Source organism: Odontesthes bonariensis, chromosome 8 (assembly GCF_027942865.1).
Source record: "Odontesthes bonariensis isolate fOdoBon6 chromosome 8, fOdoBon6.hap1, whole genome shotgun sequence".
Taxonomy (NCBI): domain Eukaryota; kingdom Metazoa; phylum Chordata; class Actinopteri; order Atheriniformes; family Atherinopsidae; genus Odontesthes; species Odontesthes bonariensis.
In genome coordinates, this window is record NC_134513.1 from 8,696,699 (window position 1) to 8,715,488 (window position 18,790).

At 38.5% G+C, this 18,790-nt stretch overlaps 1 protein-coding gene across 17 annotated transcripts in view; it reads right to left on the bottom strand.

Moving 5' to 3' along the window:
• Positions 1-18,790, bottom strand: part of ppfia2 (PTPRF interacting protein alpha 2) — a 165,632-nt gene that overhangs the window by 96,821 nt on the left and 50,021 nt on the right. For 3 of the 17 annotated variants that reach the window (XM_075471560.1, XM_075471559.1, XM_075471562.1), the window contains exon 1: positions 7,982-8,516. The exons of the other annotated variants lie outside the window; for them this stretch is intronic. In XM_075471560.1, coding sequence (XP_075327675.1) covers positions 7,982-8,062 — 81 coding nt within the window. In that variant the 5' untranslated portion in view covers positions 8,063-8,516. Of the gene's footprint in view, positions 1-7,981; positions 8,517-18,790 lie in introns of those variants that run through there. 17 annotated transcript variants of the gene reach the window in all.

An 18,790-nucleotide genomic window follows, 5' to 3' on the forward strand; every position in this document is an offset into this window, starting at 1 on the left:
AGCTCATGGCACCTGGATGCATGAATATTAACCATCACCGCCTAATATCCCTTTTAAGAGGCAGAGGTACCAGCAGACTCTTAAAGACTGCTGTAAATGATGATAAAATCTCAGTCTTGGGGAAAAAAGAAAGAAAAAAATAAGTCCTTCCTGTCTTCCATCCACCCACAATAAAGCAGAAAATACTGGCTTGCTTACAAGAGAGTAATGCGTATTCAGTCAATACTAACTGACAGGGCCTCACTTCCACGCATGCATCGGCTCTGGGTAGAGCTGGATATGCTCCGACAGTAATCAATGTTGGGCAATGTGATATCTGTTGTTTGAAAGCAGGGAGATTGAACTGAATCCAAAGAAATATAGACCTGGAGTCAACACAGAAATACAACGGGCTTATCATTAACAATGTAAAATCCCTACGCATGGTAGTGAGCTCTGGTGATTCCTTTCTCAGATGCTTTATTTACCAAGGTGTTAAATTCTTTATTCCATCTATCATTTCAGAGGAGGTGAGGTCTGCAGAGCCTGTAAGGATCACTTAATAATTGTTATTTCTTGTGCTCATGCAACTTTGCGCGCAGCTATTCACTTTGCTTTTAAAGTCGTGGAAAAATGAGGGCCAGGCGGTCACGGTGCGAGACAAATCACGCATGCAGGTGGGAAACACCTTCCACTCACTGCTCCTGAAACAAAGTATTACATAACACGCCCCAAAATAAAAGCCAGAATGCATGCTTTTCTCATAAAGTAACGGGCTGACAGCAAATACACAGAGTTAAAAGAAGAGTCTCTGACATTAGGAGGAAAGCTACGCAGTTATGGAGGTAGATTTGTTTCTTTATTATTCAATCAAAAAAAAGGTTGCTTCAATCAAAAAATATATTTTCAATCAAAAAAACCCGTTTCAATCAAAGAAAAAAAGTGTTTGAATGCAAAAATATATTTGAGACTCAAAAAAATGCATTTGAACACTATTTTTTTTTGCTTGAAAATGTTTTTTTTGATAGAAGTGAAGGTTTTTTTGTTTGAAGCAACTTTTTTGATTGAAGTATTGTTGTTTTGTGTTTGGGCCATATTATGGGTAGGACATTTGTGTCTTTATAATTCAATCAAAAAAGAAGTTGCTTCAAACAAACAAAAAATATTTTCAATAAAAAAATCACTTCAATCAAAAAATAAACCTTTTCAATCATAGAAAAAATGTTTTTGAATGCAAAAAAATATTTGAGACTCGAAAAATTGCACTTGAACACTTTTTTTTTGATTGAAAATGTTTTCTTTGATTGAAGTAATCTTTTTTGTGTTTGGACCATGTTATGGGTAGGACATTTGTGTCTTAATTATTCAATCCCAAAAAAGTTGCTTCAATCAAAAAAAAAACATTTTCAATCAAAAAAAAATATTTTCAATCAAAGAAAAAACTGTTTAAATGCAAAAAAAAAAAAAAATCATTTGAAGTGTTTTTTTTTTTGATTGAACTTTCTTTTTTTTTGAATGAAGTGAAAAAAGTTTTGAAGTCGTTTTTTTTTTAAATCATTTTGACACAAACGTACCGCAGTGGGCGGGTGCTTCCCCATTGGTCAGACATGTTTGAGTGACAAGTGTCTACACCAACGACGTCTTTCTGACAAGCAAGTCATGGTCGCCACTCGCCAGCGAGCCAGGAAGCAGTGGTCAGGCAGTGGTGGAGTTGTTGGTAAGTAGATAAAACCGTATTAAAATGATTGGTGTCACGTTATTAGCCTACTCTGTTTGATATTTCGATTAAACATACAGCTTGCTAACTTAGCTCACGTTGACTAATTTGTGTGATTGTGTTAGATATCTGACGCCTCATATTGTCAGGCAGGCTAGCAGGGTGCGCTAACGGCTAATTGAATTGTTTATTTCACTTAAGTAACGTTACAGAGGCTTGCTATGTGCTAGTGCTATATTGTGTTATAATACGTAACGTCATTAGTGGTCAAACAACAGTCCACAGGCCAACTGTTGCCCACAGCGCTGCCTGTTTAGCAGCAACAGGTCATGCAGAGCCTGAGTCTATCTTCTCACACAGCCCACAGGATTACACGACGCTGAAGTTGGCATCCGATTCGCCAGCCTCCGATTCGCGCATTAAAGGGGTGGGCATAAAGGGCCATTTCACTGCTTTTTTGCATTTTGATCGACCAAAACAAGGTCCTATATGGAAACTACAAAAGTTACACTGCTCAAATCTGGATGGAATTATTCTAAAGAGGCTATAGATTCATTAAAATCTTGTTTGGGATTTGTGAAACCTTTTTCTGATTTGTAAAAATACAGAACAGGGCCATTTCACTTCTTTTTTGTTATTCTGATCACCCTGAACTGGGTCCTGTATGGAAACTACATTACTTACACAGCTCAAATCTTGATATAATTATTCTAAAGAGGCTATAGATTCATTAAAACCTTGTTTGGGATTTGTGAAACCTTTTTCTGATTTGTGAAAATACAGAACAGGGCCATTTCACTGCTTTTTTTGCATTTTGATCGACCAAAACAAGGTCCTGTATGGAAACTACAAAAGTTACACTGATCAAATCTGGATGGAATTATTCTAAAGAGGTTGTAGATTCATTAAAATCTTGTTTGGGATTTGTGAAACCTTTTTCTGATTTGTGAAAATACAGAACAGGGCCATTTCACTGCTTTTTTGGTATTCTGATCACCCTGAACTGGGTCCTGTATGGAAACTACATTACTTAGACAGCTCAAATCTGGATGGAATTATTCTAAAGAGGCTATAGATTCATTAAAACCTTGTTTGGGATTTGTGAAACCTTTTTCTGATTTGTGAAAATACAGAACAGGGCCATTTCACTGCTTTTTTGGTATTCTGATCACCCTGAACTGGGTCCTGTATGGAAACTACATTACTTAGACAGCTCAAATCTGGATAGAATTATTCTAAAGAGGGTACAGAGTCTTTAAAACACATTTTATTATTTGTGAAAACTTTATTTGGTCATTGAAAATTCAAAAAGTTCCTCTGAGCTTTCTTTCTTCTTTTCATTTGGACCATCCAAAACCAGAACCTGTATGAAAAATGATTAAATATGGGTTTAATCATTGATCACATGATATAAATGATATCAAACACACTTTAGAATTTGTGAAACCTTTCTTTGTCCCAAAATTCACTGGAGTCCTCGCCTCTCCATGTTCATTTTAATTTCCATGAGGATCTCCTGTCTTTCACTACATAGGAAAAAGAAAAAGTTCATGCATTTTACGTCACTAACTACTTACAAGAGTCTTCTTTACTTGTTGACTTTATTATCATGTTCTTTTATCTAGAAACAATGACTTCTCTCACCTTTCTTCCATCTGCCCGTGGTCAACCTCTGCCACCGATTCAATCCGTTTCATTTTTCTGACTACTTCCAGAGCCTTTATTGTTGCCTGCATCAGACATCCCATAGTCCAACCATTAATATGCCCTATTCTGTATTGGATGCTTTGATGAAATCTGCATCACACATTTATTGCTGTCATCTCATGAATCTTTCCACTAACATGTGCTATCATTTCAGACCCTGCTTGTCTTCTCCTGCTCCCATCATAGTCATCTTACCTCCCATCTGAGTGCAGACAGGACCTTCTTCATCCCTTTATTAACACTATCTTAGATGTCTGTAAAACAACTGTTCAACATTGTCTTTGCTTTGCAGCCCTTTAGCCTATTTGTGAATGTGATAACCTGCCATTGTAATAATGAGATTAAAAACTGTCTATTTGGCTAAAGTTTGTTTCCAGTTGCCATTTTACAAGACACGTCAAGAAAATAAAAATTAATTTTATTTGACATATTTAATGTAAAATAATGGGTGGTTAAAGACATGGTAGGTAATCCTGTTCAGAAACACATTTTGTAATACTGGGTGAAATGGTCCGTCTATCCTGAGAGAAATCTATACAAGATGTATTTAGAAAAAGGGACGAAAATAATCAGACCTCTGTGGCAGCTGCAGGACTGAGAAAAAGCTGACGGATTGGTCGCCTACAAAAAACCAATCAGATGCCTCTGCTTTCTGCCTACGCCCCCCTCTGCCGGCTCCCTGCTCCATGTGCGCATGCGGTTCCACCGGCTTTGGATGAAGCACTGACGGAATGGGGAGGGGGGGGTGGAGCTTAGAGGAGTGGACACTTTCGAATCTTGCTAGCTCTCTTGCTAGCTCTCTAGGATTACCTACCATAGCTTTAAGACCAACAGTAATCATTAGGTTGTGCTTACATGATTTAGAATACTGTACATGGACATATGTATCTGTTAGGATGGCCATGTAGCAGCTGGATACGCAAGGTAGGAGACTTGAGGCAGAGGTAGTGATGAACCAACCGGGTGTTTTATTCACCAACATTTACATCAATCATACACTTTAACATGGACACATACTGCGGACCAGGAGCACTGTGGTCCTAGCAGCATTCGTAGTAACAGGACCAACTCTCTCACGTGGTCCAACTGGCAGCCTTATATCCTACTCTGGCTCCACCAACCAAACCCGTAGGGGATTCTGCTCCTCCCATTACACATCCCCATAACAACAACACACAAAAACCTTAAAATACATTTACCCTCTATTATAAAATCAATCAATTCCTAGCATGTCTAAACAAAAGTACCAAATCTACCAAAGACTTCCCCTAACTGATTCTGGTGCACTCCCCCCTACACTAATCAGCACATGGTACGACCCGGAACCTTCAAACGCTGCAGACTGAATGTAGGGACTCTTTTGACTGAGCACCCTGGAGAGGAGACATAGGTGAATGACTTTACACACAAATTTCAGAATTCACCATTCCAAACAGCATAGTCACCTCACAGTTTATCACATCCTTTAGCTACACGTATCCTTATCACAGAGCATTTCAGGCTACTAACTGACTGGATGTTTCCCTTTACAGGCCTGGTCCCCCCTCACTCCCCGCTGAGGGCAACACAGGACCTGCACACCCACCTGTTGTTAATATACACATTCAATAAAACATTTGACAATTTATTTATGCCACATTATTAAAAATACTACTCATGTGACCTCAAAGACCAAAAGTCAGTAATGAAGATTACCTTCATTACAGTAGCCCATTTTCCCATTGTAATTTATTTTACTCTACTCTGGAGCCACAACAACACTACACATTTTTAACTGACCAAACTACACACTGTTCTATCTATATTACAACAACTTAACAAGAAGTTTATTTCTCACTGGCAACCACTTGGAGATATGAAGAAATAGTTTAACCCAAAAGACATCTTCAACATTCCAGAAAGACAAATCTTGATTAAGTAAATGTATTTCAACCTTACATTCACAAATTGTCTGGTATAGGGTGAACTCTAACAGCAAAATGTAATGTTTAATATCCAATTCATCAGTGCACATAACACATAATGGCAAAATACTACAGGTTTGATAGACGATATAATCAGGAAGTTGTGGTACAGTATCTAAGATAGTGTTAATAATGGGATGAAGAAGGTCCTGTCTGCACTCAGATGGGAGGTAAGATGACTATGATGGGAGCAGGAGAAGACAAGCAGGGTCTGAAATGATAGCACATGTTAGTGGAAAGATTCATGAGATGACAGCAATAAATGTGTGATGCAGATTTCATCAAAGCATCCAATACAGAATAGAGCATATTAATGGTTGGACTATGGGATGTCTGATGCAGGCAACAATAAAGGCTCTGGAAGTAGTCAGAAAAATGAAACGGATTGAATCGGTGGCAGAGGTTGACCACGGGCAGATGGAAGAAAGGTGAGAGAAGTCATTGTTTCTAGATAAAAGAACATGATAATAAAGTCAACAAGTAAAGAAGACTCTTGTAAGTAGTTAGTGACGTAAAATGCATGAACTTTTTCTTTTTCCTATGTAGTGAAAGACAGGAGATCCTCATGGAAATTAAAATGAACATGGAGAGGCGAGGACTCCTGTGAATTTTGGGACAAAGAAAGGTTTCACAAATTCTAAAGTGTGTTTGATATCATTTATATCATGTGATCAATGATTAAACCCATATTTAATCATTTTTCATACAGGTTCTGGTTTTGGATGGTCCAAATGAAAAGAAGAAAGAAAGCTCAGAGGAACTTTTTGAATTTTCAATGACCAAATAAAGTTTTCACAAATAATAAAATGTGTTTTAAAGACTCTGTACCCTCTTTAGAATAATTCTATCCAGATTTGAGCAGTCTAAGTAATATAGTTTCCATACAGGATCCAGTTCAGGGTGATCAGAATACCAAAAAAGCAGTGAAATGGCCCTGTTCTGTATTTTCACAAATCAGAAAAAGGTTTCACAAATCCCAAACAAGGTTTTAATGAATCTATAGCCTCTTTAGAATAATTATATCAAGATTTGAGCTGTCTAAGTAATGTAGTTTCCATACAGGACCCAGTTCAGGGTGATCAGAATAACAAAAAAGAAGTGAAATGGCCCTGTTCTGTATTTTTACAAATCAGAAAAAGGTTTCACAAATCCCAAACAAGATTTTAATGAATCTATAGCCTCTTTAGAATAATTCCATCCAGATTTGAGCAGTGTAACTTTTGTAGTTTCCATATAGGACCTTGTTTTGGTCGATCAAAATGCAAAAAAGCAGTGAAATGGCCCTTTATGCCCACCCCTTTAATGCGCGAATCGGAGGCTGGCGAATCGGATGCCAACTTCAGCGTCGTGTAATCCTGTGGGCTGTGTGAGAAGATAGACTCAGGCTCTGCATGACCTGTTGCTGCTAAACAGGCAGCGCTGTGGGCAACAGTTGGCCTGTGGACTGTTGTTTGACCACTAATGACGTTACGTATTATAACACAATATAGCACTAGCACATAGCAAGCCTCTGTAACGTTACTTAAGTGAAATAAACAATTCAATTAGCCGTTAGCGCACCCTGCTAGCCTGCCTGACAATATGAGGCGTCAGATATCTAACACAATCACACAAATTAGTCAACGTGAGCTAAGTTAGCAAGCTGTATGTTTAATCGAAATATCAAACAGAGTAGGCTAATAACGTGACACCAATCATTTTAATACGGTTTTATCTACTTACCAACAACTCCACCACTGCCTGACCACTGCTTCCTGGCTCGCTGGCGAGTGGCGACCATGACTTGCTTGTCAGAAAGACGTCGTTGGTGTAGACACTTGTCACTCAAACATGTCTGACCAATGGGGAAGCACCCGCCCACTGCGGTACGTTTGTGTCAAAATGATTTAAAAAAAAAACGACTTCAAAACTTTTTTCACTTCATTCAAAAAAAAAGAAAGTTCAATCAAAAAAAAAACACTTCAAATGATTTTTTTTTTTTTTTGCATTTAAACAGTTTTTTCTTTGATTGAAAATATTTTTTTTTGATTGAAAATGTTTTTTTTTTGATTGAAGCAACTTTTTTGGGATTGAATAATTAAGACACAAATGTCCTACCCATAACATGGTCCAAACACAAAAAAGATTACTTCAATCAAAGAAAACATTTTCAATCAAAAAAAAAGTGTTCAAGTGCAATTTTTCGAGTCTCAAATATTTTTTTGCATTCAAAAACATTTTTTCTATGATTGAAAAGGTTTATTTTTTGATTGAAGTGATTTTTTTATTGAAAATATTTTTTGTTTGTTTGAAGCAACTTCTTTTTTGATTGAATTATAAAGACACAAATGTCCTACCCATAATATGGCCCAAACACAAAACAACAATACTTCAATCAAAAAAGTTGCTTCAAACAAAAAAACCTTCACTTCTATCAAAAAAAACATTTTCAAGCAAAAAAAAATAGTGTTCAAATGCATTTTTTTGAGTCTCAAATATATTTTTGCATTCAAACACTTTTTTTCTTTGATTGAAACGGGTTTTTTTGATTGAAAATATATTTTTTGATTGAAGCAACCTTTTTTTTGATTGAATAATAAAGAAACAAATCTACCTCCATACGCAGTTCACTTGCCTGAAATGTGTAAAACCTCGTCCCATTTGGCGGATGCACCTTCGGGGAGTTGGTCCCCGTACTCATGTCTGAGAAAATCATAATCCCCTTGATGGACAAACAATCCAGAACTTATCCGTTTCCTTAATCGACCGAATGATGGGTTGCTTCAAAGAAACTGGCAAAACGATCCGAAGCGATGACCGGATCGTCGGATCAGCTCCTGACCCGACTCTGCGCTCCCAACATCAGAAAGATGGGAATGCACACAGCTCCAGCAGTGGGAACGGCAGCCGTGATCAGAAAAAGTGACAACAGCACAACTCTCCGGTCTTCGTTACGCGTCTCCACTCGCGTGCAAGCGATTAATCTCAGAGGACTTCTACCGATCTGAATGGCGAGTCGAGCCCCGCGGATCCATGCTGTCCCCACGCCCGCTGCACGCAGCTCTGCTGACGGCGCGGTTGGGTCAGTCTGTGCGCGGATTATCGCCTCCCCCCTCCTCCGGCTTCACCAATAATCAGTCAGAGCATCACAGCCGGGCTCAGCCAACAACATTCTGGGTGCTTAAATTGGCAGCACGCACACACACACACACACACACACACACGCACACGTTCACTCTGTTTGTACACTATAAAAAAAAAATGTCCTTTTGTTACAAAGTCATTGAAATTAATTCTTTATTAAAAGTGTCAGTGAAGTCTGAATATTCTAGTTTTTTAAGGATTAAAGGACAAAAAGACCGGGGTGGGGGCAAATGTTATTTTAGACGAATTTCCAGGAAGCGTTTTCGTTTGGGTCATAGAAATACATGAATAAATAAAATCCAGACCGAGCTGTCAAACTATACATTCTGGGAGTGTAGCTCCGCACTGGTTGGAAAAGAGAATGGATCTTTGAATGCCTTCAGAACTCACAGGGAGGGAGGAAGATGACATAATTATGGCAGTTCTTATGCAAAATCAGTGTGATCTCTCGATAAAAAAAAATTCCAATTGAAAGAGACTGCATGCATGATAATTTTATATATTTATATAAGATCATCTGTCAGGCTGATGGAGTTTCACTGAAATCAGCTGGTTTAAGAGTGTAAACCACATGATGGATATCCTGTGAGGCATAAAATTTCAGTGAACTTTAATACAACTTTCAATTAAACTTTAATTGATAGACAATCTCATTACTGCTGGGAATCCTTTCTGACCGAGAGCTTTGTAAATCGAACTGTGCACAAATCTTCTGTCCATAAGCAAATCCCAGCCTGTCATGCAAAGCTGACGTGTCGAAGACACATATTCCCTCCATTTCACTGGCTCTTCCACCTCTCCAGACCCATGTCCACATGCCATGCAGCAGGCCTGCATTGATTTTCTTATCTGATGCACTGTAAGGCTTTAATGGAAAGCAGCTGTTTCTGCCTGTTCAAGACAAGCTGATTGACTGTAGGCAGCCTTTCTCTCGTAATTTTTCATGAAGAAAAAAGGACATCCACTTTAAAAGACTTCCAAACAGGAGACACATCTTCTTTCTTAAATCCAATTTTCTCTCATTCAGTGACCTTTTCATGAGAGAAATCGAGTTCTCCTCACAAGTCACCAAGAGCCTTCTCTAAAGAAAAAGATAAAAAGCCCCAAAAATCTAATTATTTCTTTTTTCTTTTGAAGTTAATGATTCTATTTGAGTTAACATTTTGCACCCTGATAAAGTGGGCTGTGATAATTGGATCCAAATTTAAAGTATTTAGCTATTATAGAGTTATCAAATCTAGTTTGGTCACAAACGGAACAACCCAAACTCAGCTCAGTGAGCTTGATTAGGCTGACTGTGTTGAACCTGCTGCTCTACCCACACTCTTCAGAGGATTGGGTCCTGGGCAACTTCAAAGTGTTTTTTCTTGCTGTAGAAAGTCAACATCATTTCAATCTGGGAAGCAAAATCTAACATTAACCAGATGAAGCTGAGGCTGCTTTCATGACCTGGAAACATGAGTCAAAGATAATTCACATAGCCTCTCAAATCCATCCTTAACTTTACTACACTAGATGCTCACTGTGGGTCTGACCTTACATCTGAAATAATTAGGAAAAATCAAATGCTTTTTTGAAAAGGCTAAAGCCCCAGGTGTAATGATTAGCAGTAACTAAAGGAGCACACTTCAAAAGTGTCAAACAATAATTGTTTCCCTTTTTTGCCCCTGTCACTTAGGAGAGATGTATGCTGGGAAGTGTTGTTGCCAGGAGAACACCAGTAGAGGGGCTCCAGATGGGTAAAATTGAGGCTTTTGACTGGCTGATGAAACCTGTGGACAGCTCAGTGGGAGGCATCATCAGTGCAGTGATGTTAGCTGAAAAGGTTAGCTTAAAAAGATTCAGAATTGGAACAAATTGTGTTGGAAATTTGAAACCTTTATATATAACAGAGAAAATGTGATCTGCATCTCATGTATCAGGTATAAAGCTAATCTCATTTTATAGTTTTTGGGTGGGTGACCCCGGTGATGCTGAAGGTGCAGGATAAGATGCAGTTGTGGTGAAATGTAACCCAGCACTCAGATAGATATTAAGTAAAGGAGTAACATAATTCAAATGTAAACTTAATTGGAATCAGATATTTGTAATGAGAACAAACGTTTCTTAAATTAGTTACTAGTTACTAATGAAAATGTTGGGAACTTACATGTAGCATGAAAAACACTGTTGTTTTGCAACTCTTTGTCAAGCCTTTGACCTTTAGCATATTTTCAGATATTATGTCAACAAAGTGACAAATTTGACTTCTTTGCTGCTTCAACGAGGGAGTTTTGACTGCTTACTGAGGGAAAACCGAACACCACAATCCCTTTTAGTGGAGGTCTTGACTCGAACCAGCGCCTTGAGGTTAGTGCAAACTCTTTATAAGGTTGTGGTGAATCATTGTACTATAAAGCAACGTTAAACATTTTGTGTCAGAAGATTATAATTCCAGAGACTATTCCTGTGTTAATGACAGTTTATTCATTTTTTGCTTACAAATTTCACCACTATGTTAGCTCCAAAAGCAGAAGAGAATGCGAGAAGCCATGTTTAAGTTTACAAAACTGTTGGTGAAAAGGACATTAATCATAAATCTGCAGCAGAGCAGTCTGACACCCTCGCTGGCTCATAAATCACTTTTTACTGCATGAAAAATACACTCATACTGTAAGATGCTCACTAGGTCAACATGGATGTGGGCACAGTGCATTCAAGTACAGTGAAATGCATAACCTAAATGTATCTTATAGGTCTTCTTCACACCATGCAGAAAAGAATAGACAACAATGGCTGTCGAGAAGAGTATACATCAATACTAACTTTCTAATATAAACAGGTAGCTTTTTATCTAATTTGCTGATTTCCTTTTCACCAGTATCAGAATCTTAACCATCCTGTGCCACTAAGCACTCCTTCACATCAGTCACATAAAAGGACTTGTCTGCGTGCTGCAGTGCACTGGACTCTGACGTCATTGTACAGATGTGCAGTGGGCATGGCTTAGTGCTTCTAATCGCTCATTGGATGGATCCTCTCAATCCCCTCAGCGTTTTCTCCAGCTCTCCACGCTTTGTCTTCTAGTATTCCCAGCGCTGCCAAAGCATCACAGATGGAAAATTATATTTGAAACAAAAGGCCGGTACAATTATAGTATTACATCGAGTAAAACAGGTAATTGCTGCACAAATTGAAGTGTTTTTCCATCTTACTGTAGTTGGGTTTTAAAAAAAAAAAGATATTTCCAATTAATGTTTAATCAAAGCTCTTCTTCGTCTGATGCCACAGAGGACGTTTGAGCAAACACAGAGACTCTGTTCATGAAACCCACACCTGGGTGAGTGCCCCTTGATATTTATGTGCTTTCACGCATAACTGCCTCTCTCCATCCAAATCTCTTAAGAAGAAAAACACACACTGTCTTGTTTCATCCATCAAAGGGCTCAAACAAATATGATTTTTGGCTTGAAAACCTGTGTTTGAGCAGTTGGTGGTCTTAATCTTTGAGACCAGCTACAGCCACTGACAGATATATCAGATAGAAGAAGTGATAATGACTCACGATATGAGAGGTCTATTTGTGTTTTTGCAGAACAAAAATAACTTGAATGTCGACAGAAAGACATATAAGACGCCCTCGTCAAACCTCCCGCTGTTGAGTAAAAAGTAAAAAACACTCTGAAGCAATAATGAAGGAAATGAGACCACACATTAGTACGAGGCAAGGCTGTGGTTACCTGTGGATATATATGCAAATCCCACATTTTAATTTCCTCTGTGTGTGTTTGTTGTATGTAAGCTTGTGACGGAGCATTTGCTGCAAGCCTGTTCGGTCAAGCAACCACTTAAACTGCAAATGAGCTGCAAACAAGGCAGAGAAAAGAGCGACACTTGGTGCATATGTAATGAGGATTTGGCTATTGCAACTTCATCTTGCAAGACACCGTGAAGAGGTGGAGCAGCTTCAAGAAAAGGCGTTGAATGCATTCTTCAGTGTCTTAAAGAAATGCAAATAATAACTCTGTCTTTGTCTTTTTAATCAGTTACATTAGATATTCACCTTATCGGAAAAAAAGACAAATGAGAAGAAAATAGACCAATATTCAGGGAACAGCAGCCATGAAAGTCCTTCCTCACATAAAGCACAAATTACAAATATAAAAAACTGTCAAAGCGAATGATGTTGAGGGGAAATTAAATTTCTTTTGAAATACCTTGGACAAAACAAAATATCCTCTCGACGCTCTCCATGAAAGCAGACAGGTGTGCTTCTCCAGAGGCTACTTTTCAATGAGCTAACAATTAATGACATCAGTTTCTAACAGTAACATATTCTTGCGGCCATAGCTTGTCCCCTTATCCCGGACAACATTCACAAATCGCTTGCTTCTTCTCAAGCAAAATCATCATTTGACTTAAAGCACAAATTTGTTGTAAATTCTACCATTTTTACGTTTAGCATTGTGACCTACAATTAGTTCATCCAGAGCTACAGGAAACCACATTCATAAATCTACACAGTGTGCACAGAGTATATGAAGAACACGTAAGACATATTTGAGCTAATTGCTAAAGCAAGCATGGAAACAGACTCAGAGGGACAGTTCGTTTGTCTTGTATACATTAAGATATCTACTCTGAGCCCAAGGTGACCCCAGTAAAGTGATATTTTGGTTTAATTAACTGTTCAAAACAGAAAGATATCTGATTTCGAGGAGATATAGCATAAAAGCATTTGATATTCTTTATCAAATGCGCTTAAACAAAATGAACATTGTCACTTAATGTCCAGCCAGTGGTGTCAAAAGTACACACATTTGTTACTTAAGTAGAAGTATAGATACTGCAGTTTAAAAACACTCTGGTAAAAGTTGAAGTATCAACTTGACCTCTTTACTCAAGTAAAAATGAAAAAGTATGTGCTCCAAAACCTACTTAAAGTATAAAAGTATAGAGTAACCTTTAAATAAAAAAAAAAAATTTATTTTTTTTTAAAAAAAACCACACAAAAAGGTAGATGCCACTATATGAATTGCAAGCTTAATTTGAAAACTGATAAGTTCTACACGTGAGTCTTGGGTGTGCAGAGTTTGCATTGCATTTTCCACGAGTCATTTTTGCACCCGACTATTTCGAAAAATTCTTTGAGAGGGCCAAGGATGAGGAAGGTCTTGTTGGTCTCCGTCTCCATCTCCCGATACGCTCTCGCCTGTGTCCGACCTTTCAGACATTTCGCCATCTTTTTCTGAATCCGACATTGTGGCGTGGCACACACTTCGCGCAGCTTGGCGTTTGCAGTTTGTAGAACACCTGCTTGCTTCTGACGAATGACGATTTCCTTGTGTGTCAGCACAAATTTGAAGAATAGCCTAACCGATGAGTGTTTGCGTTATATGATTCATCCAATTACACTCGTTCTCACTAGGTGTGGATGGCGCCACTGATCTGTATTGGATGGCGCACATGATGTGAAATACATAAACATTAAACTGAAGCCAAGAGTTAAAAGAAAAAAAAACTGAAGCCAAGAGTAACGAGGCTGTTTGTTTTGAAAATGTAAGGAATAGAAAGTACAGATACTTGTGTGAAAATGTAATGAGTAGAAGTCAGAAGTAGGCAGAAAAATAAGTAATGAAGTAAAGTACAGATACCTAAAAAGTGTACTTAAGTACAGTAACGAAGTATTTGTACTTCGTTACTTGACACCTCTGTGTCCAGCTCACACAAACAAATCGGTTTAAGCACTAAATCAAAGCACTCACAAAGAATGGTGCATAATTTTACTTGTTGCAGTTTTTATGATATGCATTAATAAATGTAGTTAGGAAAATGATTAATTGTATGCAGTTTGCAATGCATACATTTTAAGTTTCACCGTTAAGGAGATCCTTTGGCACCTGTTGTAAATATTTGGTTTTTGTGACCTTAGAATGAGCCTTTTTGTTCTACAGATGGCACAAGTATGCTTCGGCGCAGTCTGGACCGTTCGACCTCCATGTTTCTATGGTAACCAGTATGTAAAAAAACCAACACTGGTTCGAGCAAACTGTTCCCAATCTGACAGTGTTAGATATTACCATGCTGCCAGTACCCTTGACACCCGTGGTGTCACAAGCAAATGCAGAAAAAAAACAAGATTCTTTTTTAATGCAAAATACAATATTTTCATAATTCATTTGGACCAAATATTGAGTGAAACTGTCAGTAAACACTCAACCCCAACTTCCTTACGCTTAGATTTTTCAGCATTTTATAAATAAACACTCCAGAATTAAATTTCCTAAAGATTGGGCCGTAAGTGTATATTCATTTGTTTTTTGTGGTCGCTCTAGCTTCAACTATACACTAGGAAAAGGAAGGTGGGAGATGGTTATAATTGGTTGCAATATGCAACTTTCCCACTGGATATCACTAAATCAAGCACAGTCTTATGTAATAGCATCTGAAAAACACACCAAGTCATCAAGGGATGACGTCATGTCATGTACCTACATCCTAGTGCTGTTTGAAACGACACAAAAAAGCTTAAAATGAATAAAATTGGCATCCAGAATTTGTCTGAACTGGCATGATATCCACACACAATGCCATCAGATTGTGTAGCTAAATCACATTGGCTGTTTAATGACACGTGCTGTAATTTAACACCATCACAAGTCACTGTTTCTGTAAATAGCACAGTTCTAGAGGCGGCTCTTCTCTGCTTTAACTACTTGCCAAGGAGCACAGTTGATATGCAGCCCCTGATAAATCTCTGTGAGACTGTGAGACTGGGGGCACACGGGGGAGATGGTGACATGTTAGAATTAGCATAGTCTGTTGTCACCAAGCCCGGGACATAATGTTGAATGCATGCTGTTAACAAGCTGACGAAAGACAACGTCCTTTAAAGTGATGAGGATATGCTGTCATGTGCTGTACCTAGAGCTCCCACAAGAACTCCACTGTCAACTAAAGCAAATGGTATATCCACACTCATCCTCTGGGTGTAGAGTCAGATTACAGGAGACAAGAACCTCTGCGCATAGACAGTCAGCTTCACAGTAGTACACATTTTTACAGGGTGAATTGCAGAAGAAAAGGATTTTTCACTGTTCAAATTTTCCTGTGACGAAAGCTTGTGGCAGTCTTTCAGAGCAACTTGTATCATAGTTCAGTCTCCAGCTGAAGAGCCCATCACAACATTGTAATCTTTCAATAAAAGTCATGTCCCCACTCAATTGGGTCTTTCAATGTCGCTATACTCTGCACTAAGTTCCACAAGCTGTTAGTACCGTAAAGAATTTGACGAAAATAGATTTTTCCTTGCAAATCAGACCCACAAATTCTGTATCTGTTCTATCGCCTGTAAGAAAAATATTCTAACACCTCTCAATTGAGAGTTTGATTGCTGTTACTACTGATTGTATTCCTTTAAAAAATAATTTTTTATGAAGATTTGATAACATTCACAGTAATGCTCTTGACTGTTTTGTTTAGTCAGCTAGAGGTTCTTGTAATATTTCCAAGTAAAACTCCTACTGGATCTGCAGGTGTCAGTAAAGCATTCGGGTCTCTCCCTGGAACGCAGGCTTCAAGGAGCCAGAGTCTGCAGCTGAGCGGCAGATACATATTGATCATGTCAACAGGCGTGTGTGAGCAGACAACCGTAATGGACGTTTCCCTGCTCCTGTCACAGCTAAAACATTAGGGAGGAATTGTCAAGGATACAGTGAGTGAACATTTGTGTGTGTATCTGAGGGGGTGTGCTTGCATGGGGAATCTCAACGAGTCGATAAGATCTGGCCAGAGGAACAAAACACTGTTGGAGGGGAGGAAAAAAGAATGATGAGTTTTGACAGTAAATCTACCAGGACAAAAGCTTTGACCTAATGCTATATTATTGTAGATGTTCCTCAGATGACTTAAACCTGAATGCAGACCTTGGACACAAGCAGGTTGAACCAACATAATGATCTTTAACAAGAAAACTTAAAGGGACGTAACACAAAACAAAGTCAGATGCAGGTTAAATCTGACAGGAATCAATAAGGAATAAGCTGCCGAGTGAAACTAGGCACGAAGAGTCAAAAAGTGGAACCAAAACATGAAAAGGAAACAAAGTGTACAGGCAGGTGCATAGCCTTCTCATCACTAGACCCTCACAGACCTTAGACTTTATGTTACAAAAACACCAGTATTTATTGCCATTTTTGCAGTGTTATTTTATGTAGCATCTGTTAATAATCCTGTTTGGGACATTAATACATTTAATATTTTAGCAACTGACAGAAATCAATCAATCATCTATGAAAACAATAAATTGTCTGAGGACTTTTAACTGAAAAACAGCTCGAAAAAGCATGCAATAAATCATACCAACACACTAACATCCTGGTGTATTTCATCCCTTCGACATCCACGCTGGGTTTGTGTACAGTGGAACGGAGTGAACGTACAAATTAGCACACATGTAAACTGGGGCAGAGGGGACAAGTGGTAGAACGAGAGAAAAACAGGGAGTAAAAAAACTCATAACACACAACAGGACTCTACTTTCAAAATAACACAGGAAATAACATAAAAAGCAAAGCCTCATAGCTGCAACTGAGATCCGACACCACAACAGAAAACACTGTCAGTATGTTTGTGACTTAAATAATACGCGCAATGCCACTTCTTCCTAAAAATAACTTCAAGGATTTTTCAGGTTTTTGAATAATATATTCCTCCTCCATGTTTAACGTATGTTCTTGGCTTCTAATGCTTTATTCTGTATTAACTCGACCTTTTCAATCTTACGCGAATGCATTTTTAAGTCTTCTGAGTGACAGGCACAAATTTAATTCTAAGGGGCCATTTGTATTGCTTGATTTGACTTGTAAGGTTTCAAGGCAGGTTAAGTAATGCCTTTGATACCAAAAACAAAAAGAAAAACTGAGATTTATACATTTCTGTAGCGAGGCAGTGCAGTATAAAACTTATGGTTTTGCTTGCTGCCTTCTGGGAAATTTCAAGAGCTCCTAACACTCGAGTTGTTTTCATCAAAGCTCTACAGGAAGCTTAAAGTGCCTGTGATGTTTTCCCCTTGAAAGCAGAGCTCAAGAGCAGATTGTGTCAGTTGGTTGTCATTTAAAAACACACGTTTTTCCCCTTATATCTTAGATAAAGGAAGCTTTTTGACAAGGCTAAAGACTGTAAAAGGGCTTTAGGGAATGGGGCTCGCAGCTATGCTCAGCTCTCAAGATCAGTAAAGACCTTAGGTTTCATCCCTGTGGTCAGCTGAACTCTGGGCCCAACTTCTATTCCGACAGAAGATACCAAAGAGCCCACTCTCTTGACCGCGTGCATTCCTCTGGGCTCTCGGCACACTTTAAAGTTTCGGTGTCTCACAGCTGAACAAGTGATACTAAAAGCCATTCCGCGAAACAAATATGTGTGTGTAAATGTGGCTGCTTTTAAGTTGGCAGCAGCATTCTGTATTTTTAGCTACTACCATTTGTGTCAGTTATTTGTTTACTCATACATAAAATAACAAAGTCGGAGCTGCATCCGAGACGAAAAGAGAGTCCATCGGAAAGTAATCAAACTCACAGCAAGCAGAGAGTGTCGAAGCCGACTTTCAATCATGCCTGAGCAAAATTACACTGGACTGCAAACATGTGAGTGTGCGGTGCAGTTTTAAAGAAAGTGCTGAGCACAGATGCATGAGCTGTCAATCATGATTTCTGCTGTAGTTAGTCATGTGCATATGCAGACAGGCAACATCTGGAGGACGTTAAGTTATTTTCTACAAGCAAATAGTATCTGACAAAAGAAGGAAGGAAAGTCAAAACTCTGACCCGACTTATTTCTCATTCTGCAGAGTGGATGCACATAAATCTGCTCATACATCAACATTAACAGTTTTTTTTTGGTGCTTCTGCATTTGTGGGACGGAATGAAAGGCATCTGAGTTCTGGTTAGTGGGCTTTGCTTTGCCAAATAAACATGGGTTTTGCACTGCTCAATACAACCAAAATTGCACATATGTCTGCCCTAAATTCTGTAGAAGGGTTTTGGACATCTTAAAGTCTGCTTAAATACCAACAGGTAAATAAAAAATCCTACTCGAAGCTGCCAGTTGAGCTTCAAGTGAGCATTCAGGAAAAGAGGTTTAGAAGTGTAGCTGACAGAATGGATGTTGGGATGGAAATGGCATCTTTCGGATGCCATTTGCTGTCTGAAATATCTCAAATAGTAATTATATTAGCAATTAGTATGCTAACCTCATTGCAAGATAGTCTCCAGCAGATAAATTCTTCTGACTTTGATGACTTTTCATTTCTTGGCACATTGA